This window comes from Perissodus microlepis, chromosome 14 (genome assembly GCF_051167445.1).
Source record: "Perissodus microlepis isolate ML-2025 ecotype Zambia chromosome 14, ASM5116744v1, whole genome shotgun sequence".
Taxonomy (NCBI): Eukaryota; Metazoa; Chordata; class Actinopteri; order Cichliformes; family Cichlidae; genus Perissodus; species Perissodus microlepis.
Genome location: NC_140474.1, coordinates 21,134,377 through 21,158,724, shown reverse-complemented (window position 1 = coordinate 21,158,724; position 24,348 = coordinate 21,134,377). Strand labels below are relative to the sequence as shown.

General features: G+C 39.2%; 1 protein-coding gene across 6 annotated transcripts in view; it reads left to right on the top strand.

Annotated features, from left to right (window-relative positions):
* gria4a (glutamate receptor, ionotropic, AMPA 4a) overlaps positions 1-24,348 on the top strand; it is a 113,755-nt gene that overhangs the window by 66,210 nt on the left and 23,197 nt on the right. For all 6 annotated transcript variants that reach the window (XM_084951589.1, XM_084951587.1, XM_084951590.1 and 3 more), the window contains exons 10-13: positions 12-122; positions 10,176-10,382; positions 11,628-11,843; positions 14,574-14,734. In XM_084951589.1, the coding sequence (XP_084807715.1) occupies positions 12-122; positions 10,176-10,382; positions 11,628-11,843; positions 14,574-14,734 (695 nt within the window). The remainder of the gene's footprint in view (positions 1-11; positions 123-10,175; positions 10,383-11,627; positions 11,844-14,573; positions 14,735-24,348) is intronic.

Below are 24,348 nucleotides of genomic sequence, written 5' to 3'. Positions count from 1 at the left end.
GTTTACCTCAGATTGGTTACTGGAACGACATAGACAAACTTGTGTTGGTCCAGAATGAAAATGCTCTGTCCAATGACAGCTCGGCTATGGAGAACCGGACTGTTGTCGTGACAACTATCATGGTAATGTACCATCTGACTGTTTTCATTTCTCCATTGTTTGGGTGCTATTTGGGTGAAGCTCTCCTTCAGCGCGGACACTCAGTCGTTCCAAAATACATAGCCTAATGTCACCAGAATCTTGATTTGACTTGAGCACGTATGCAGAGACTTGAAGTTTATGTTGAAAAAAAATTACACACCAGAAAAAATATGATAACCATATGAAATAAGTTTTTATTTTACATTTTTTTCCAAGCAAGATTAGTAAGTGGAAATTGATGGAATAGGAAAACTATAGGCAGAGAATTTCTCATATACAGAACACCCACTTAGAATATTTCACAGGGGATAGGATACACACTAACCAGTCACTGTATTCGGCACCCCTGATCGAGTGGTCAATAATGCAAATACCTAATCAGCCAATCACATGGAATCGATTCAGTACATTCAGGCATATGGACATAATCAAGATGACCTGCTGAAGTTTAAAGTGAGCATCAGAATGGAGATAAAAGGGGATTTAAGTGACTTTGAATTAGGCATGGGTGTTGGCGCCAGCTTGCTGATGTTTCAGACTGACGACCTCCTGGGCCAACAAAGAATGGCCCAGAAAAGAGAAAATATCTAGTGAGTGGCAGTTCTTTGGGTAATAATCCCTTGATGCCAGAGGTCAGAGGGGAAAATTGCCGGACTTCTAGCTGATTGCAAGGCAACAGTAACACCAGTAACCACTCATTGAAGCCAAGATAGCAGCACATCAATTCGATTCAGTTTAATTGTATAGCCCAATATCACTTGTAACTGTTCGAAAGGATTCACAGGCATAAAAACATTAATGCACAGGATGTCCAACCTTGAGGCAGATGAGCTACAGCAGCAGAAGAGCACACTGGCTGTAGCAACTGAAGCTACAATTCCCAAGGATTCATCAAAATTGAACAATCGAAGGTCTAATGATCCTTGATTTATGCTGAAACAAGATGAAAAGCATGGAGCCATCTGCATGTGGTTGAAGCTACTAGAAGTGACCTAATGTCAGAAAGCTCACATCATCTCAAGCTGGTTTCTTGAATATTGAAAAATACTCAGATTAGCCTCCACCTTTTGCATTTTATCTTCTAATAGCAAGTGAGAATCTTGTTTTTAAGCTGCATCACTCCTTTTCATTGAAGGGTGTCTTGAAAGTACCCTCTAGGTGAACTGTGGCTATTTTCAGTACAATTAAATAAAGAAGAAGTGGGCATGTGTCATCCCTTAGTGCTAATAGAGTCTGCCATGAATATTGCAGTCTGTACTGTGGGGAAACAATGGCCACAACATTAATGTGATAATACGAGGCTAAAGTGCCCCTTTTAAGTGTTGTTACACTCGTCTGATGGTTCACAGGACGATTGAACCTTTATGTCTGGACAATCTGGCTTTTCAGTCAGCCTCTGGCACACTCTCACCTCAGCCATTGTTTCAGCGTCCATGGGAAGCGTTTGGAAACTTCCACTTATTAAAAAAAGAAATGTTTTTTCAGCTTGGACCCTCTTTGTTTTCTTTTTATTGGTGGGGGCCGTACATTATTCAAATGAAAATGGTAATGCGTCCGCTGATTACTGATTACACACGATCGTAACCAGTCAACACATGCAATCACTTTTCGTAGAGAGGGAAGTTACCACAGTTACTTTGTGGATACTGTAGAACTGATAGTGCTTCAAGTCCAGCTCTGTGGTGAGGTTTACCTGTCTTTGTGGTCTTTTTGGATACATTCAGCATCAGAAAGCTGGAGGATGAACTCCAACAAGGGCACAACATGGCACCGTTTTAACAGTGAAAGCAAAATCAGCCTGGAAGTGGACGAGCTGGATGAGTTCAATAGAGCCCTCGCAGTACAGCCAGGAGGGAGTGGCACTTGTCCAGCTGGAAGATTTCACTAATGTCTCATTAGTAGGCAAATCCAAAAGTGACCTCAGATCACCATTTAGAAGTGACCTCAGTCCAATCTCTTCTAATAGCTTTCACATAGACACTGCTCTGCAGCCCAGTTTAATTATTCCTCTTTCTTCTACAAACAAGGATAAAGGAGGGCTAATCGGTGGATGTGTGCACATCCTCCGCTTACATTTGATTTCACTTCACCCATCTGCAGCGTTTTTATGGTGGCCATCCCCTTCCTGTAAATGCAATCAGTCTAATTCAATTTGGCATGCAAAGTGATGCAAGTGAAAGCAACTGAAAAGACTAATTTCAGCCCAGAGATAAAACAAGCCACAGATGCTCGGGCTTTAATTCGGTGTTTTGTTTTAAGGCACATTGCATCGTTTCATCCAGAAAACTCAAATGTGACCAAAATATCTGCAGTTGTACTTCGCCATTGCCCTCCCCTCATGCAAATACTTACAAACAGACAACGGCTCAAAGATGTTGATTTGAGAGTGCAGTGAGTCTACAGTGCCTCCGGTGGCCAGATCCAGTCATCACTCCTGCTGGCGCAGAGGAAAACAGCCGGGCATGCTGCTGTAAAGAGTTCAGAAACACTAAATCAGCTGGATTAGGTGTCCCCAGTTTGAGCTTCACCTTCAGCCATGCACATTTCAGCTGGCAATATATCAAACTACACTGCAGTGTTTGGTTTGGTGACTCGAGTCAGGTGCAAGAGAAACATACAAACACATCAACAAGATCAGATACTTAAAAGGGCAATTTAGTAATCTGTGACAGTGCAGTGCTGTTTTCTGTTTATTTTGTACTGTGTCAATACATTAATCTCATTTTGGTTGAAGAGCTGGTGTTATGAATAAATTAGTATGGTGAACAGTGTGTACATGCTTCCGTTGTTTATTTCCCTCTGTCATTCTATAATATGTCTGTCATTCATCTGACATTCCAGCACATCTGTCCTCGTACTCCCCTCATCTCTCCTTCGTCTTCTCGATTCTCTGTAACTGTACTCACCTCTTCAGCCTCCCCAAACCTTTGTTTTTACCTCCATGCCTGCAGTCTTTGCATATTTCTCTGTGGATGGTGACCTCAGCAGGGCTTGACTAATGTTAGCTCAGCCACCTCCTCCTCTTTGCAGCCTCTGGTGATGAGGAAACCTCTGCAGCGACACTGATGCCGAGTCTGCAGACAAACCAACAGACAGAAAACACAGACCCTCGAAAATGACTGAGAACAGACAGCCTGATAGAGTTTCTCTAAAGCTCTTAAAGGACTTATCTTTCTTTTCTTTTTTTCTGTATAACATTTTTTTTTAATTATTTGGTTCTGACATCATATATTTGCTTAGATGAAGATGGCTAAGAAATAAGGGCACAGAGAAGAGACGAGAAGGAGGATCATGGCCCTGTGAGGTTTTGGGCTGACTTGCTCATTGTGCTCCTGTCTTCCTCTCGTAACAAAGCTACCACCAGATGAAAGCTCTGCAATGGATTCTGCAGTGTCTGTCAAGGTTTGACATTTGGTCGCACAAAGTCACCGGACTGTGGAACAACACTGTTAATTTAGATTCTTCTCTTTTTGAGGACAACACAGCTACCACCATCCTCTCTGTTACACTGCCTGCAGAAGAATTTGCCTTAATCAGATTTCGATTTTATTTTTTACTTGTTTTTTTTTTTTTTTTAAGAGAAGATGTAGGTGGAGAGTGACAGGTCTTCACTGTTAGTCCGGCATTTTTTTAAGCACTCACCTTTCTCTCCTCTGTCTTCATCTCTCTGCTGTGTCACTCTGTAAATCTATTCAGTCATGCCTACTCAGTCAACTTTCCTTTAGTGTATTTGAGCTCTTCTGATAGGTTGTTTTTTTTATCTCTTCATTGAAATAAAAGGGTAAAGTAAACCTGTTCTCATAATTTTAGGTGACTTGTTGGGCATTTGTATGAGACAGTGCTATTTTCCATGTCTCTCTATGTATTTAATCTTACTTCCACAGTGACACTGTGATCATTTGTGTACTCTACATGTAAAAGAATAGCATTTTTTAAAAACTATCCCAGAAAATACTCCAAAGCTGACCCTACACGAAAATGGAAATATTGCAGACATCCTCAAGACCCAAATGCTAAAGTAAACATTAATTAGAAACCCAGTTACACAAACACATGAGTACATGTGCATCTACAAAGCCCTCACAGATCTCAGAGCAAAGATGAGGGCAGATTGTTAGATGTGTTGCCTATGGTCATTATTAAAGTGTCCTTAACCCATGAGGACATGACTGTGTCTTATTTATGCCCCTGCTTTATAATCAGAGTAGTGCAATATATCTGACTTTATATTAGTTAGATTTTAACTTAAACAATTCTAATCTTAAAAGAAAGAAAAGGCAAAAGCTAAAAAAATATTGTTAATGAAAAAATAAAACCAAATCTTTAACGAACCAAAAGGATTGTGCACGGCTGGTTGGTTAGACTTAGTCTGCCTTGATGTCTAATTAGTTGTCTGACTGATTCATATGTTGACAGACAAACTGACTGACTGTTACTGAAGAGGACTTGGAGGACTGGCAGTCTTCGTCTTCTGGTCATTGGTTGGCTGCTCAAATAATCTTATTAACTGCTGAACTGCCCTGCTTTCTTTATGGCTAAATAGCTGGGAGTTAATCGCACTGACCAACTGGCCAAATATGTGACCGGATAGATGATTATGTACTGTGATTGCAGTAATTGCTTAATAAATGGACTGCCTGACCAAGTAACTGACAAAGGCTGTGACTCACTGCCTGCCCTGCTTCTCTGGTCATGTGAACGGATAGCTTGCAGGCTGGTGAGATGTCTCTTGATATGTAAAAATCTGGCTTTTAAAATGCTGTAATCCAGTTGGGGGGGTTGAGGGGAAGTGAATGAATGACTGGACAGTTAGGTTGACTGTCCATTGCATTGGGGTTCGTCTTCTCACCAGGCTAGCTGACTGGCTTACATAGCAAGTCATTTCTGCCTTTTTGGCACCAGTGTGAAGTGTTTCATGTCTTATCAGCCTCAACCATTTGCTTCTACAAAGCTGTTCTCCCTCTCTCACACACCCCTTTCCCTTCTTTGCTTGCTCCCTCGCTTCTTCTCCATTTTTCTTTTTTTGTCACATTCTCTCTTTCTCTTAATCTCTCCTTCACACTTTCCCCCTTGCTGTTTCTATCGTCTATTCTCCTTGTAGCGATCACTGTTTGTATTCTGATCTCCTCCCTCATCTTTCTTCTGTAGTTTCTTACAGCCAAAACACCCTGCATCCCTCTCATCCTGCTAGTCTCGTTCCCATTACCATCCTTCTTTCCTTTCAACCTCCTGATTCTTATTTCTTCCTCTCTTCTCCCCTCCTATTCCTTGCACTAACTCATGATGCCACATTAGGCAACACCCAAACATGATGCTTTTTCCCAGCAGTAAATACATGCGCTAACATCTTGTACACACACAAACTCACTCACTCACAGCAAGACAAAAGTGTCTGGAGCAAACTGATAACAAACCTTAAGGAGGCATTAAAGTGATACACTGCCACTTTTGCCAGAGCTTCAGCTAAAATGTGTGTGTCCATACATATAGTATATCCTTTCGTGTGTATCGGCTTACATAAAACTAAATTAACTCAGCAAAGTAGACTTGTCAGACTTCAAGCATTTGACCTTGTAATTGAGATGGCTGCATTCTCCTTAACACAAGCTGACTAAAAGATTCCCGCTGAGAATCAGTGATTAAAGATGAAGCAAACAAGCGCTCAAGGTTATTTTTTAAGGGAAGGACCCGATAAGGCGCTTCCATTTCAGGGTCAGCAAAGAAAGTTGTTTGGACGTGACAGGATTGGATTCACAGAATTCACTATAAAGCTGACACTAAAAATAAATAAAATAAATAAATATGCATTAGAAGATATTTTCATTTGCCAACTGCCAAGAGTTTGATTTGGACAATAATGCGGCTCTCCATTTGACACTACAGCATGTGCACGAATACTTGTGGATATGATTTTAAGTTGATTATTACATAAACCTTAAACCAATTATATCAGAAACAATCTCAAATTCAAATTAAGCTCCAAAAATAGGAATAGAGTGGTTTATTCAAAATGAAAATGGGAAATAGGTGTAGCAGTTTATTGAAACATGTGCAAAGATACATGGAAATAGAGATATATAAATAAATAAATAGCTCGTTACAATTCTAACAAGCTTGAAAGGTATGACACCTTAAACGTTCAACACAGTCTGAACTCTCTTAGCTGAACTGTAGTTCTCCAATCTTCTTGAATGACATTCAAAGCTCCTCTTTGAATGTTGGCTGCCTTTTTGTTCTGTTCTCGTTCAAGATTATCCCACACTGCTTTAATCACGTTGAGGTCCAGGCTCTGTTTAGGCTAAATCCTGACTGATAGTGTTCCACTGTGTGTGTTTTTTATCAAGGTATGCTTTCACTGCATTGGCAGTATATTTGGGATCACTGTCATGTTGAAACATGAAACTGTTGCCAATCAGATGCTTACCAGATGGTACCTTTTTGTGTTCATAATTCATTTTGAAACGATCCCCAACCCCACTAGCTGAAAAGCTGCTCTAAACCACGACAGTACCTCCACCGTGTTTTACGGATGGATGTAGAGAGCAACAGGAGAACTATTGCTCAAGACCACTTTAAAAAATCACTGAGGAGATGTATGTTGTATTTTTCAGCTAATCCTTTGGTTGCATTCATTCCAATGGACAGTTGTGCTAAGCTAACAGTCTCATGGCTGCAGCTTCATAATTAACAGAATTAGAGTGGTATCAGTCTAGCTCTGAGCACATATATGTTAATGGAAATTATTAAGGTTATAGATTAATGTAGATAGTGCTTTAAACATGCAACCACATCAATCAGATTATAATATTGCATACATTTGAGTTTCCTTATTTCCTTATATATATTTGTACAAGTTGTCTGCATTACAACTGGTTCCAGCGTTCAAAGCACTTGTACTTTAAAAGATGATTTCCTCACACTATCTCTTTCCTCTTACTTTTTATCCCTGGTATGCAATTGTGATGGCTCTGTGCATCTGTTTCATTTACATGAAACTGCTTTGCTTTTCACATGATTCATGTAGAGTCTGTGGAATTCGTGCCCCGGAAGCTGCTAATGTATCTGATAATCATATTTTTGGGAGAAATGTTTTGTTTTTTTATGTTTTGTTTTCTTTGTATATTATGAAACTGAGCACCAAAGGGCAAATGTTTGTATTTAATGATGATGACGATGATTGTCTTGGTAGTGCAAATGTTCAGCATTAATATTCAACATAAATTAAGAACTGATTTGAATGCTTGGCTTCAAAAGAAACAGATTTTCTTAATAGTCTTTTACTGAAAAGTGGAGAATTTTTTTTTTTTTTTTTGCAAAAAGCACCACTGAAATGTGTGTTTGTTTTTGAACTGTCTAAATGTAATGTTATTTTCTGTATGTTTTTTTTTTTTTTTACCTTGTTTATGTGGAAGAACAAAAAGGCGTGCACGTCCTAAGCAAACTAAAAAAAAATGATGATGAACTCATTTAAAAAATATATATTTTAGAAAAAGAAATGTTTACAGCTATCCTAGCAGCTTTTTCAGGTTGTGAACATGCTTAAAATAACAATGATAATACTTTATCTTGATGCTTTTTGGGTTTATTTTATTTTGGTGGTGGCCAAAATACCAGACTGGAGTCTTCAGAATGGTAATCCTCAATCCAGTGAGCAGTGTCAGGATGTCCAGCAGAGGCGGTGGGGAATACTTTTAATTTTCAAGATATTTACTCATAAACCAAATTAGGAATCAGATAATATAAGACAGAAATTCTTCTGCAGTATAAATCATCTTTACATTTAGATAAATGCAAAGTCATTAAATACCCCCACTGAGAAGAATTTCTCATTTTACGCCTCAGTCGTACACAAGTGCACAAGTAAATGGTTTCATTTCAAGCTCTTTGTTTGCTGAAGAGAATAAGGATCAATCTATAAATCCAACTTCCCTTTGAAGGATTTGTTTGTATCGCTCAGCTCCTGTTGTGAGATGGTTTTAATCCCTCTGCATGCCTTCCTTTGAGCTAGACCTTTTCTTAATGTAATTCAATTTCCCAGATTGACGATTCTCCCATTGATTTCATCCAGATCTGTGTTCTTTATTGCTCATTTGACCTCTTTGATTCATGTCAGCATAAAAATTCTCCTTGATTAAACTGTACTTGAGTTTGGTGTGAATCAATTTCGTGAATGAAGAATTCAAATGTTATCGTTTTGTATGTGTTTTATCGTCCACATTTACTGTTTCATAGCTTGGCCATGTTGGGTATTATACCGGGCCTGTTTGATTAAACAGATGAGATTAGTCTTTGATTAAAACAGGTTTGATAACATTTTAATAGGCTTTGTTTCATGTGGATTACAGGGTAAGCTGCCTCAGGCATAATACCATTACTCACTGCTTCTGATAGATGCACTGTCACTCAAAAGACTCTCTGCATCTGTGTGCGTTTCTTTTCTCTGTGGATATCCTACGTGCAGCGATGCATTTGTGCTATTCCTAATACACCCACCACCTCACATTAAACTCGTTCTTTTCGCTAAAACTTTATTATTACTATTATTATTATTATTATTATTAAAGAAGTTACAAAAATTATCTGGATTCAAATATGGCAGTAATGACAGTGTTAGTTAGACGGTAAGTTAAGGTTAGCCGACTTGTGAAACTTTAGCAAAACATAGTTAAGACTCTGTTAAGTCCAGCTCCTATACATACTCCCAGGGGTTGTCTTACTCATGAAGTAATTTGAAAATAATAATAAACTTTATTTATAAAGCACACTAAAATAACAAAAAATAACAGCTAACTAATCAGATAATGTTATCAAATGACTATAACCAAAGTCATGTAACAAAGTTACAGGTTACAGTTAACCTTAGCTTGCTAAAGTTCTGGAGTTAAAATTATTTGTGTACATATTAACTGACTAGCCAGTCAAATTACTTCACCAGCTATAGAGGAACATGATCCATCATATCACACAGTACTGTGTATTTGCCAAAGTTTGATTTAAGGCCAAAAAAATATTCCTTGCCTCTATATAAATGAAAAGCCTAATACATTTTTGTACTTTACAGTCACATGTGATAAAGTAGAAAAGTGGAAACAAGAAAATGTTGTCTGATATATACTGTAGAGTCAACAATTGTGAATGTAGCTTGCAACCACAAATGTTCTTTTCTGATGACCAATGGCCCAAAAAGCTATATTTCCTTATTTTGCTGCTTTCCTTTTCAATGTTTCTGTTGTTTTTCTGCCACAGAAACATACTGCCACACAACTGTGTTACCTCAAATGGGTCTGTAACTTTGTCTACACTATTATTATTACTGAGCAATGCAGGGAAATGATGCATTTCGCCTAAAAGCACCAGTCTCCTCTGCTTTTTCTTCTCCTTCTTTGTATTTTTCTTCCCTCTCATACATTTCTCTCTTCTCAGCATTAGTGTTGTACTAATTCAGGTGAGGGTCCCTGTGGAGTCATGTAGACGAAGGCATATAACACAGTGCTGCAAGTCAGAAAAACAAGATATAAAACTTCACCTTGTAAAAAACATCTGTAATCTATAGATATTTTCCCATTTTATCAACTATCATTTTTTATCAAGTTCTGGCTTCTGTGTTTTACTAACAAGGTAGTTTGTGTGTGAGATTTTATGCCCACAGTTACTAACACATGAATCTGAATATGTGATGGTGGGTTATATGGACATGGTCCTGTATGTACACTGAGATATCTTAGGGTGATGTGTATGTAGTTTATAAAATTCAGCTGATTTGCTCTTTGGTCTTTTATTCAATCCTGGAGCTTTGCATTATTTTCATATCTTGTAGAGATTTGTTACTCAAAGATTGTTTTTACAAAAAGAAGTTCAATATAAACTTCTCCTTAAAATCTATATACATGTCTGTTTTTCACAAGAATAACATCACTTTTCTTTGTACGTGTTTCATACGTGGTGCATTGTTCGTAAGCAGACTGGTTCCTCTTAATTCCTGCCATCATGTTCGTCCAAACAGCTGTCCTTCTTCCCTTATGCTGGTTTTGTAGGAGGGTCCTTACGTGATGCTGAAGAAGAACTGGGAGCTTTATGAGGGCAACGACCAGTATGAGGGATACTGTGTGGACCTTGCCTCTGAGATCGCCAAACACATCGGAATTAAATACAAGATCTCCATTGTACCAGATGGGAAATACGGAGCGAGGGATCCAGAGACAAAGATATGGAATGGCATGGTTGGCGAGCTTGTGTACGGGGTAAGGATGGAAAAATTGCAGCATGCAAGGAATGCTTTGAATTTTGTTCTGGATTTTCTGTTAAGTATCAGAGTATGGCGTTTAAGTGAAATCACAATGACATTACAACAGCATCACAAATCGCATCCTGTTATGGTGCACTTCGGTGCCTTTTGGCAAAAACTTCTATAATCTTTGCAGAGGTCGTATGAGCTGCAGAGCCATTACATCATGCAATGACCGAGAAATTCTCAAAATGACTCCCTGCAGTATAGCAACTCTCACAAGCTCTGCATCTCCATAGTTGCCAAGTTAGCTTCCCACTGAGATGTAATGTCACGGCAGGTTCACTTATTTCTTGAGATTTTTGCCAAGCTGGTTAATTATGCCATATACTCCCAGGCACAGTCTGAGATCTCACAATGCTGTCTGAATACAAACTTTATTTGCACATACAAGACAATGTCAGTCGTCGATTTGACGAAGAGTGAAAGCGGAGACGTTGCAGCAGAACACCGACAGAATTAATTACCCTCCAGAATCTGGAAGGTGACACAGCAGAACATTGACTAATCGGGTTTGATTTGCATCAAACACTCACAGTCCGTCCTGATAACTCTTCTTCCACACATAGAAAATACTGTACTGCACTTGTAGTCTTTGTCTTTTCTTTGTTGTACTTTACCCCCCCCCCCCCCCCCCCCCCCCCGCATCTTTGCTGTAATTTATTTTATCCGTCCCTCTATTGTGCATTAGGTTGAGTGGGTATTTGATATCCTGTCCTCTCTGTTTTCTTTTCATATCACTTCTGTCCTCGTTCTTTTATATTTGCTGTTTACTTTTCTTGTGTTGCAACATCTTTACTCTTTGTAGCAATGCGCTGCTATCGTAGGTTGTTTCACTTACCAGTGTAGCTATCATTTAGAATCATGCAATCATTCAGCAGTCTGTGTGCTGAATTAATGGTATTTCTGACTTTTCTTTGGATTTTGTAAATGTGTGTAAGTCTATATGCACACTGCCTTTCATGTCTACTGTATGAAATACTCCTCTGTCGTTCTGGTTTTCCATCACCCACCTGCATTTCTTTCAACCCTCTGCTCTCCCACTTCTTCTCTCACCTTTGAGTCCAGTTCCCCTTTGCTTTGCTCATTGACAGTTTCTATTCATTATAGCTTGTTTGTTTTATATGCAGTTGCTGCAAATTAACTGCAGTAAAAACATGAGAGTGAAGTGAAATCTCAGCCCCACCCCTCTCCTTTGCAGAAAGCAGAAATTGCTGTGGCCCCACTGACCATCACCCTGGTGAGAGAGGAGGTGATCGACTTCTCTAAGCCTTTCATGTCTCTGGGAATTTCAATCATGATCAAGAAGCCTCAGAAGTCTAAACCAGGTGTTTTCTCTTTCCTGGACCCACTGGCCTACGAGATCTGGATGTGCATAGTGTTCGCTTACATTGGCGTCAGTGTTGTGCTGTTTTTGGTGAGTTATTGTTACATACTAGGTGTTAGAATTTGAGCTGGATCCCAGGACTGGACTAGAAAAGTTACTGAAGCCTTGGGTTAAGGGATGAAAGCGCATACAAGTAGCTACAGAAGTTAGTTTTTATTGTAAGGTGCTTTTTTACCACACAACTCATCATGACTCTTGATGTCTCTGAGTATATATTTTTTATGTTTTATAGATTAGCCCTCAATAGCTAATGCATTTAAAAATTTAAGAAGTATGACAGTACTCCCTTTATACTCTCAGCTGAAATGGCATTTACAGTGTTGAAGACAGCTTCTAGGCAGGAAACCATTGGATACTTAGAGGCATCCTCTATGAACAGAAATATCATAATAGTGATGTATGCGAGACATTTAAATGCTCAATGTCAGATATTTAAGACAGCCCACTTTAGCATGCACAAGATCAGCATAAGCCCTGTGATACCAGATTGTCTGAATATTCAAGGAAACTGTTTTTCCTCTTTTATATAAATCAGAAATTCACTCTCCAAGGTTTTTCTTTTATCTGTTCTGAGATGTTAAGCAGATGTCTCTCGCCACTTGCTAGCTCAGTTTCTCTCTGAAAACACATTTCTATCATTTTGTATTAACTTCTGTGTGAATAGATTATAGCACAACTTAAAAAATGCAACCCTACCCAACTAACTCTGTGACCTGTGGACTGATCTTAAACAACAAAAGAAAACAACTCTGGTCAAACTTGAAAATTTAAAGGTGCCAAAGGTGATGAAGACTAGGCAATGCTACTTGCTAGGAAATGGAGTCCACTAATAGCTGATAATCATTTTCAAAAATACACTTCAACAAAAACTTCTGCTGTTTAGTTGATAGAGGCCACCATGCTTTGCTGTAATGTTGCAAGCCCATAATCAGTGTTCATTCTCAGCCTCTGCATCTTTTTATTAGCACTACTTGTGCACTATATTATTAAGCTACATTTTTAAAAATTCACAGAGTACACTTCAGCCCATGGGCTCATGGTGTCCTGGTCACCAAACATTTGAACATTTCAGAAAAGAATCGCTCCCAGGCAAGAGCGATTCACCACACAGCAACATATTACTGACTAAACTCGTGCTGTGGATCAACCATCATGTCTTCCTTGTGCTAATGTGTTTATATTAGCCTAACCATAGCTCTGTAGCTATCAACCAGGTAAGACAATATTATTTGTCTACTAGCCCATTGGCTCTGGTTTTCCATATCCCATGTTATAGCAGTAGAGCTACTAGTGCTATGAGTATGTTTTCATTATTCAGAAATACTACAGTCAGAACATGTAATGTCATCTTTCGGTGGAAACTAGCTTGCTAACTTCTAATCCTTGTAAAGCCTCATATTCATGAATAACTGGATATCAAGCTTTACTGTAAGCTTTACAAGCAGCATTTGCACATGGAAATAGCTAATGACATCAGATTTTAAAAGTGGATCAAGGTTTTTGTTTTTATTTATTCTTTTTGTTTGTTTGTTTATTATTACTATTATTATTATTATTATTATTATTAAAGAAGTTACAAAAATTATCTGGATTCAAATATGGCAGTAATGACAGTGTTAGTTAGACGGTAAGTTAAGGTTAGCCGACTTGTGAAACTTTAGCAAAACATAGTTAAGACTCTGTTAAGTCCAGCTCCTATACATACTCCCAGGGGTTGTCTTACTCATGAAGTAATTTGAAAATAATAATAAACTTTATTTATAAAGCACACTAAAATAACAAAAAATAACAGCTAACTAATCAGATAATGTTATCAAATGACTATAACCAAAGTCATGTAACAAAGTTACAGGTTACAGTTAACCTTAGCTTGCTAAAGTTCTGGAGTTAAAATTATTTGTGTACATATTAACTGACTAGCCAGTCAAATTACTTCACCAGCTATAGAGGAACATGATCCATCATATCACACAGTACTGTGTATTTGCCAAAGTTTGATTTAAGGCCAAAAAAATATTCCTTGCCTCTATATAAATGAAAAGCCTAATACATTTTTGTACTTTACAGTCACATGTGATAAAGTAGAAAAGTGGAAACAAGAAAATGTTGTCTGATATATACTGTAGAGTCAACAATTGTGAATGTAGCTTGCAACCACAAATGTTCTTTTCTGATGACCAATGGCCCAAAAAGCTATATTTCCTTATTTTGCTGCTTTCCTTTTCAATGTTTCTGTTGTTTTTCTGCCACAGAAACATACTGCCACACAACTGTGTTACCTCAAATGGGTCTGTAACTTTGTCTACACTATTATTATTACTGAGCAATGCAGGGAAATGATGCCAAGCCAGCTACCTGTACTGTAATTTAGCTGCACACCATGTCTACTGTTTTTAGCTTTGTCAAGTCCAAGTTTACTCTGTTGCTATTATATTTATACGCAATATTTAGTATAGATTATATACACTGGTATTGCTGACTTACATCTCTGGTGATTCCTTTAGTGTTCTAATGTTGTGGAAGAGCATAATAACATTGGTGATAGTGCTGTCTGTGTCTCATTACCATGTGGTTAAAAAAGGGGATTTTAACCATTTCAGACCTTGGTAGTCCTGTAGTGTCTTTCTTGAAATTAAAATGAAAACATTTGTGTGCATATTCAAGTCCTTAACATGTTTCAATTTTTCATTTTAATGTTCCTATTCAGCTCTTCTTTTTCTTTAAAATTTTCTAACCACTTTTCTGCATATGCTATCTTAGGTGAGTCGCTTCAGTCCGTATGAGTGGCATGCAGAGGAACCAGAGGAGGGTGCCACGGAGCAGGGCCCCACTGACCAACCTCCAAATGAGTTTGGCATCTTTAACTCCCTGTGGTTCTCACTGGGAGCCTTCATGCAACAAGGCTGCGACATCTCACCACGGTGAGGGAGGGAAATGATCTGTGAGAGACAAACAGAGTGCATTTGTGTATGCATGTGCGTCAGACTGAGCGAGATCATATTTAAGGCTGTGTACAGGGTGAGTGTGTGGGCTGGGGAGAGCATGTGTGCCTGTGTAACTGTCTGTAATGCTTGAGTGCTGTAGTATTAGACAGTGGTGATTCAGACTGTTGACAAAGTGAATCACCTCTTTTAGCACTTTTCTAGGTTTAACTGAGCTGGGCTGATACACCAAGGCACACACATGCAAACACAAAAACGTAGAAGTGTGTAGAAAACACCTGCATACAGTCCAGTGGTGATGTACATGTGGGTCTGTTATGGTGGAAGATTTAGCAGTTTGCTAGGTGTGTATGAATCTTTAATGCACCACAGAAGAGGCAGAGTCCAGCTATATTTTTAGAATATTTATAAGAATATGCCATTTTATTATTGATAACCTGAGAATGCAGTTTAGTGAAATATTCATTGCCAGCATCCTCAAGACCTTTAGGGAGCAAGTCTAAGGAGAGAAGGAGCAGCAGGGAGCACTTCACACTAAAACAAATGAAAGCAAAGCCTGATGAGTGATGAACGCAAGAAAAACATAGTGTGATCAGTCGAGTTTGGGAGAACAATAAAAAAAAAACTGTTATGTAAGCATTCACACGTATATGGAAATAGAAGCTTCACACTTTAGGAAGATAAAGTTATTTCTCAACTGAACATTATTCCGCCTGCAACATGACATTACAACCCTTTGCGTGTTACCTGAAATCGTTAAAACATGACGTTTATCTGCCTGTGGGAGAGTTACACTCTTCTTACATTTTTGGAGATTATCTTTATAGCTGCAATAAGTCCTAATGGATTTAGTCTTCCAAGCACAAGACATCGAAAAGAATCCAGTCAGTAAGATCAACACAAATTAGAAGATCCTACATGCTGCAGCCCAAGCAACGGTCCATTACCCACACTGGGATCCAGTGAGTGGATCCAGTCCTGGAGTGCTGTGTATATGTATTGATTTGGTACTAAGAGGTCAGTGATGCAACAATGACCTTAAATGTCACAATATGCACTGCAGGGGAAATTTACAGGCAGTCTTTTGCTGTTTTCTAACAAGCTGGGTCACTTCTGGATTTCGTGTCAGCTCTTTGCAGATGATATAGTTCTGTTGGCTTCATCAGTTGCTGGCCTCCAGCTCAAAGTGGGAATGAGAATTAGCTTCTCCAAATCCAAGCCCATGGTTCTCGACAGGAAAGGACTTAAAGTATCTGGGGTTTTGTTCCAAAGTGAGGAAGCGGAAGGTCAACAAACGGATTTGTGCAGCATCTGCATTGATGCAGATACTGCACAAATCCATTGTGGTGAAGTGAGCTGAGCGTAAAACCAAAGTGTAAAACTACATTGCTACACTTAACTATAGTCACAAGCTCTGAGTAATGACCAAAAGAGATCATGATTCCATGGGGCAGAAATTGGTTTTCTCTGAAGCATGGCTGGGCTCAGCCTTAGAGAAAGGGTGAGAAATCTAGTCATTCTAGAGCCGCTGCTCCCCCATGCCGGAAGGAGCAAGTTGAGATGGTTAGGGCATCTGATTAGGATGCCTCCTGGGCCTCCCCTAAGCAAGGTGTTCTGGGCATACTCGGTGGAGGGCCCACAGTATGCACAGGAAACTATGTCTCTCAGCTGGCTTGGGGACAGTTCCTCTGGATGAGATGAAGAAGGTGGTTGGGATAAACGAGGGGTGGGATGGATGGATGGATGGATATACTTATACTTAAATATACTTAAAGAAGAAAGCTTTTCCTGATTTTACCTGAGTTTCAGATTCTGTTACCATTTTTTATTTCTTAAATTATTTCTTTTGCAGCACTTCAATTGTCTCTGGTGCTTGTTTTATTTTGCTCACTAATCATTTTACTTTGCTGCTCCTGCAAAGGACTTCATATCACAGATCTTGAAAAGTGGTATATGGTAAACTTTATCATTATTCATTATTTTCTTCTTCTCAAGGACTATTCTGCTGTTTCTGAAATGAATTGACATCAAGAATCGCTCAGACATTTGTGCTGCATCTCCATTTGCATTTCTCTTTCAAAAAAAGAACAAAAGTTTCTTTTCATCCCCCCAAACTTCACTTTCGTCCTCCTCCTCTTTTGCTCCTCTGCCCTTCTCTTGTGCTCTCGCATCCATCTCTTTCATACCCTCTCCTTTTCTCTCTCCACTTCCCGACACATGTCGTCTCCTTCTTCTCCCCACTTTACTGTGACTGACAGGCCAATTCTAGCCTTAGCACACAAAATGGAAAACACTCACATCGGCTGCGCGCACAACCACTCAGAGGCGCACGGTCATACAAGTTGTGCACACGAATAAACAGACACTTTACAGGCTTTGCTTTCCTTATACACACGCATGTAAAAGAACAAAACAGCCAGCGTACAGTTTCACAACAGTCCAACACACACATGTGGACCTTTCTGTCACTTGCAGGTCCTGAGCATAAGCTACAGCTGTCATATCAATAATGTGATACTTAACATGAAGCCAGTGTTCGTCACATAAATCACTACAGCCTGTCACTTCCAATACAGCACAAAGTCTCCATAGGCCAGGATTACAGCGGCCGCAAATGCCACATTATATTCTTACAGTAAGAAATGTGTGTAGTTTATCTTATGGATTTTTCAAACAAATCTTGGCAATTTAGGCTTAAGATTTTTCCTCACAGTAGCACCTCCTACAGTTACAGTTGATGAAGTAAATGCACTTTGATTTACACTGTATCAACATTTTAGTCTCACAAGATACACAAGGACGGGTACATTTGCTGTGTTTCTCCACTCTGATGGCATTTTTTTACACAGAAATGAGCTTTGGAGATGCATATCTCTTAATTGTAATATTGACAATATGGGGACATACCTGGTGCTTTCTAATAAGAAAGAAGAGGCCAAGGAGAGGTGAAAGCATTCAGTGAACAGGCGCGAGGTTAATGATGGAAGCACAAATGAAAACACCAGTATATTAACTCTTGACCACACATGTTTAAATAGATAGCACTCAATGTTCCCAATGGCTTTGTCCATATATGTGGTGCTTTATATGGGCTCTTGCTGAAAACAGTGTGCTATATATAATGACTCAAGGGAGACAATGTATTGCTGCGTGCTTACAAATAAGAGCAATGGTGTCTGTAAAAGACTTAACTTCTCTGAATCATGAGGCTTTGCGGTTTGGCAAATGTCATTCAGATTGGACCAATGTCATTCAAAATACAGCAGCAGAATTTTCAATGGACTCATATTTTGGCCAGTGGGTGTTAAGGGCTTAAAGTGACTTTTAGTGTTATGGGTGAGATCATTTATAATCAAAAACCTTTTACGGTCTGCCCAATCTTTTGCCAAACCTATGCATCTCCTGCTAAACCATGCATCCCTGCACCGTGATTAGCATCACACCCCTTTCTTACAGCAAACACTAAGGCTGCTGATTGTAGCAAAGGAGTCTCAGTAAGGGGAGGAGAAATTTGTTATTGTCCCTCTTAATCTCTCTTCATGTGGCCCTAACGTGCTCTCCCGTATCTTTCTCCCAGTATTTCTTTTGTCATTGGGAGCCACGGCTGAAAGAAGCCAAATTTTACTGTTTTTAATGTGCCAATTTGGCTAGATAGCAGTGTCTATGACTATAAAGCTTTTAAATTTAGGTTGTGTTCACGTAGTAGCACTATTCCACATGAAATCACGGTCAAAGAGTTTATTAGTCATCAGACTCATTGATGAAAAAATGAAATAAGCCCGGCGACCAGGCTTTTTGCCATAAAATCATGTGATGGATGAGCCTCTTTGACACTCTGCTCTGCAGAAATACTAGATCATGTCCTTAGAAAAGGAGACGTGTCCTGCATATCATAATGTCATATCACTTTTCTTTCTCCTCAGTTCATTTCCTTTAATCTCACATTCCCTTGTTCACCTTTGCAAGCAGGCAGAATCATAATGCTAACTCAAGTCACACCTGACAGCAGAAATGTGCTACAGCTACAGTGAAGACAAGGTATTTATGTATTATCATAACACAGACTGTACCCCCCCCCCTTTTTTTTTTTTTTGCCGAGATGCCTTCAAGTTTCCTTGTATTGAAAATATCCAATAATCTTTTACTTTTATTACAAATTTAAGGATGTCTTATGCGTATGTTGTGATATCTATCTGCAGTATCACATTCCCTCTATTAGCTGTTCAACCATATCAAAAAACAACAAAATGAACTAAATGATTATAAAGGCAAACATAACAGAATTTCTTGCTATGTTTGTACAAGAGATCAAATCCAAAGAGACTGTGTATAAAATTCTTTTGTATGTGGTGTTAATTTAGGCCAACAAGTGAAATTTAAATAACAAAATTTGAAAAAGTATGTATATGTGCATTATTTTTTAAGCTTTATGACTTCTTTGGGCAAGTAGCCCTCTCTGTGACACAGTGGCTCCAGATAAATATGATATGTAAAAATGATGAATTGAAAACAACCAGAAAAACTAAAGAAAGTTCAATTTTGAGTATTGTCCACAGTAGGTAAAAACACTATAGTAGCATCACCAGCCTTTGTCGTTAGTGAGTGCTGAGTGCTGGAGCTACGTCTTCTTTCAAACTTTACACACTTTACACACTTCATTCTGTTATGTCTACAGTTACTTTATTTTCTCTGCACATTATTTTGATGAAGTCTTTAAAGAATCAAATTTTTTTATTGTTTTCCATCGTTTTTCATCGTCCATATGTCTACCCTGACAATGGGACGCCTATTTTCTTGCTCAGGCTTTATCCTCACTTTCCTCCATCCTTCCAGTTGTATTGTCCCTGGCCAGTCAGCAGGGATCGGAATATCGAGGCTGACATTTACTGTGGAGTTGGGAATAAAGGAAAAGAGGCAGCCTCTGCAGGAAGAAATATTCTTTCTGACTGGTTGAATGCGTTTCTGTTTCTTCTATATGTTCATTTCAGTCTCTGTTCATCTGCTTTGCAGTTTGCCTCGTTGGTTGTTACAAGTGCATGGTTTCTTTTTTTGCTTGGTGAACTCTGCATCTCTCCTGCCCAGCATTATGTTTTGTCTTATTACATTTATGAACATCTGTACCCATGTGTCGATACTGGTTGTTTGACTCCGTATACTCTGTGTATTGACTGTGTATGTTGTAGTGAGCTGCCATAGTAAGTCCATTGGTATTCAGCGTGGGTCCCTCTCTCTGTGCTGCAGTCATCTCTGCAGTCTAGGAGACACAGTGTAACAACACTCCTATTCAGCTCTCTTCTTTCTTTCTTTCTTTCTCTCTTTCTCTCTATCTATCTTTCTGTCTATGGCCTCCCTACCTCTTTTTTTCTTTGATGCTCACTTTTGTAGTTGGCATTTATATAATGGAAACAGCTGTGCACGTGTGTGGTGGCGTGTCTACATGTTTATGACACTACTGACTACTTTATCTGAGCATCCCACGCAACCGACGCACCGACTTGTGTTTCTTTCACCTTTCCACTCAAGCTCAAGGTAATGGCTGCCATGAACATATTTATACACCCTCAAACACATTGTCAGAGTGACCTTGATAGGGCATTAGCCCCACCCGCCTGTCATCTTTTAGCCCGGGCTTTTGGGTTTCTAATGATGGCGATTGGCTTGGTCATAACATAAAGGGTGGCAACAAAGTGATGGATGGTTAGGTGATAGTGCAGGACTTAAAAAAAATAAAAGAAAGAGATTAAATCATGGTGGACATGTCTGTTCTCAGAATAAGAAAGACCAAGAGGGACTGCAGGGAAGCAAGAAAGAGGTAAAGTGATCACCAGTGAACATCTCACAGGGATTAGATCTGTCTCTGTCAATAAGCATATGAAATTACAGCTTCCGTCTCTTGTGTGTACGTGTATTGAGGGGGGCTGTGCGAGTGTGTCTGCTGCTGTCTGGGCAGTTGTGCGCTTGAGTGTGTGTGGCTGCGTATAAATGTGTGTTTGTGAGTGTCATGTGCATTGAGTAAATGGCTGTGGGTGTGTTGAATAGTTAATGGTAGCAACAGATCCAGCTAATGGCATGACTAACTAACTGCACTGGGACACTGAAGCTTACTGAGTAATTAATGATTAGTCTCAAGGTCACTGATTAGAACCCAGTCACGCTGACAGACGGCGTGTTTATGAATTTCACAAGTAATCCTTTTTATTTTATGAACAGTCTTTTCAAGGCTCCGCTCTCTAAGCAGCTCAGATCTTTTCTGCTTCACTTTTATAGTTCCTCAAATTTTATCCTATTATGCTGTTCATTACCTGCCTGCAGCACCTACTGTTTAATCGATTAATTAGATTTTTTTTTTTTCATGTTCGCCTTGATGCCCTTTATTCTGCCTTCATCTGCTGTGGCGTCTTTGAGCCCGTTTCAATCATTTTGCCGATTTACTTTATGTCACACCTGTAGTCGTTCCCGGAAAAAAGATGAAAGCAAGAAGAGACAAAGAAGAGAAAGGTTGTATTATATTATGCCTCCCACCTGCATTATTCAGCCTTTCTGTCTTTTATTGTGCCAAAAGCAAACATTTAAGCTTCACTTTCTTAAAACATCAGTCACACTGCCAGCAGACTTGATATTTGATGAAACTGGTCTCGCTTCCTCCCGTAACTTGAAGACAGCTTTGCTTTAGATGGTTTGGAGGTGTTTAAAGGAATCTTTGATGCTGACTGATCAAAGTGAAGTCAAGTGAGGTGACTCGTTGTAATTGTTGCTGAAATAACATTTAATGAGTAATTGATTATAGTTTTCAACTGATCTGCCTGACACTGATCTTCAATTGGTCTTATGGGAGTAAAAATAAAAACACACTCTAGATATTATGGGCACACCTGAAGCTCAAAATTGCAGTCTCTTCTGTCAGGCGATGAAATCCAGATGTATTGGATGCTAAACAAATTGCATAGCTCAGAAGGATTCGAGTGTTTGCGGGTGACAGTGTGAGAGGGAGTGAAGACGAACAGCATGCCATTAATCTTTCACACACTGGATTGGGGAGGCAATCTGTTGGCTATCATAGATGATACATGACCAGCTATAGAATGACTCGCCTGTTGCATACCAACACTGTGAAACCGCACACACAGACGGCATCTCTCACACAGACGCGAAAAGAATCAAAGACACTGCTGCCAAAGATCACCCGAGTGTACTGGCATGCACTCTGAGAACAGCTGAATTCATCCACACGTCCACATGAAAGCACATTTGTACACATGCCTGCTTGCACATATTGTCACACACGATTCCATCTAAATCAAGCGCCAGAGGGCAAACGTGTTCTCCAATAGGATGGTTTTCTATCGAGCTGCCTGAGATACAGAACCATTTTTAGTTGATTTTCAGAATAAAAGCAGTAACCTCGCCCCCAACATAGCATAAAAGAATGTGTCAAAGCCATGTGCAGACTCAGTGAGCCGTTTAACTTTTACAGTGTTTCTGTCATTGTCACATCTGTATTAACAGCCCATTCAGCAAGAGGAAAACTGTGCATGGGAGTAGCTATAATTGTAAATCAGCCTTAAACACACTGAAAGGCTGCACAATCTGTGTCTCTTCCCAGTGTATTGTAATTAGTGTGAGAAGCTTTACTGTGAGGTTTAACGACTTTGCTTTATGTTACAGATTTGTAGGACTTCATTAAACGTTGAGCCTTATTTAAATGGGGAAAGCCATCTTTCCCTGGCTCTTCACTGTATTGCCGTGTTTTATCATTTAAAAAAAAGAAAATCCTCGCTAGGATCAAGTTTAGTCTGAATGTAAACAGAACAAAGGGAAATTGTTTGCAGCAGATGCTAGCCCAGTCTCAGCCCAGCAAATGACACACCAAAGTTAAGGTATTAAAGTGAAAAAGAAATAGTAAATTAGACCCTACTATAACGTCAGATTAACTTTGCTGGCTGTTGTGCACTGTGGTCCAAAATTCTGTTTTTCCCCCTATGAAACCTTTAATCTAGAAATAAAATGAATCAGATGTGATCATTTTAGATTCATGAACACTGAGGATGATTTATTCAAAGAACCTCATGGGTTTAATGTAAATAAAATTAATTAGAAAAATGATTGAATGCTCGAATTGAGCATTCTGCTGATAAATTAAGGGACCTCGGAAATTCATCTGTCAACAACTACAGCTGGAAATGCTGCTTGGCGTTGATGGATGCAGTGTTTAGTTTAAGATGACAATTCTAATGCAAAAAGAAGAAGAAATATGTCCTCATCGTACCTTATTCCTCTCTCATCTAATGACACATGCATTTTAGGTCCTAGTACATGTTCATACTGTAGTACTGTTTAGACCAGGGGTGGGCAACTCCAGGCCTCGAGGGCCAGTGTCCCTGCAGGTTTTAGATGTGTCCTTGATCCAACACAGCTGATTTAAATGGCTAAATTAGCTCCTCAACATGTCCTGAAGTTCTCCAGAGGCCTGGTAACGAACGAATCATTTGATTCAGGTGTGTTGACCCAAGGTGAGATTTAAAACCTGCAGGACACCGGCCCTCGAGGCCTGGAATTGCCCACCCCTGGTTTAGACTGTGGTTTTAGATCACTGTTAGGTGATTGCTAGATCACACGATGATGTCATAACATGTGATATTGATAAGAACCTTCAGTGGGCTGTGATGAACCAGTGTGCCCGATTGTCTGATTCCTCAACTCCTGATCGTGTAGGAGGAGTTGGTGGACAAAAAAAGAGATTTTGTTCGCTACAGTAAGATTGCATGTTATTAGGAATGCTACTAACATCTGCTTTAAAAAAAAGCAAGAGTGCTTGCTTACATGCTGGTCTAGTGCCTCTACAGGTCAGAAGCAGCAAGAGAAAATACACTTCCAGAAAACAAGTCAGTTTAACTGGTATAAAGAGTCCATTTTCAGTGAAGGAGGTAGTGGTTTAGACACATATCAAACAGACGATTTTCAGTTTGTATCCTGTGTTTGGCAATTACTATTTTACTTCTTCTCTTTTGCATCTGTGGCTGTTTGCACTACTTTAGGGCAAGAACGTGGCTTAGGTTATAATAAATCTGAAAATTGTTGGAAAACAACAGTAGTTATATTTTAGATTAAAATTTCTATTAAAGAGCCTGCATATACGTTGCAAAAATGATTTTCGTAATTATCAACACTGTTAATTTATGAAAGCTGTAGGCCGGAGCCTGTAATTTGATGTAATAAATTTGAGGAACCCGTATATTTTATGTTAGAGATGTGTTTTGCTGCAGTGTATTGTCATTCAGTATCTGCTCATACCAGCACCTGCGGTTGCCCCAAGAGGAGCTGTCAAATGAATTAATAAATGCTCCTTAAAAATACATTAGAGCGTATATTGGTTATTAAAAGTTTATGTAATGCTTATGAATACAAGATATGCAGAACTGCAGTAAAGTTTTACGCCACTTCTCTTGTCATTGGTCCTGCCTGAAGCACTAGCCAAGGAAATAAGCAGTGCACTCTGCCAAATGCCACTCAGTGATTATAATGGGTCAGTTACAGAGGTCAAAATTTCCTCAGTGATCAATAAGGTGCAACTTAAACTTCAACAGATTCCTTAC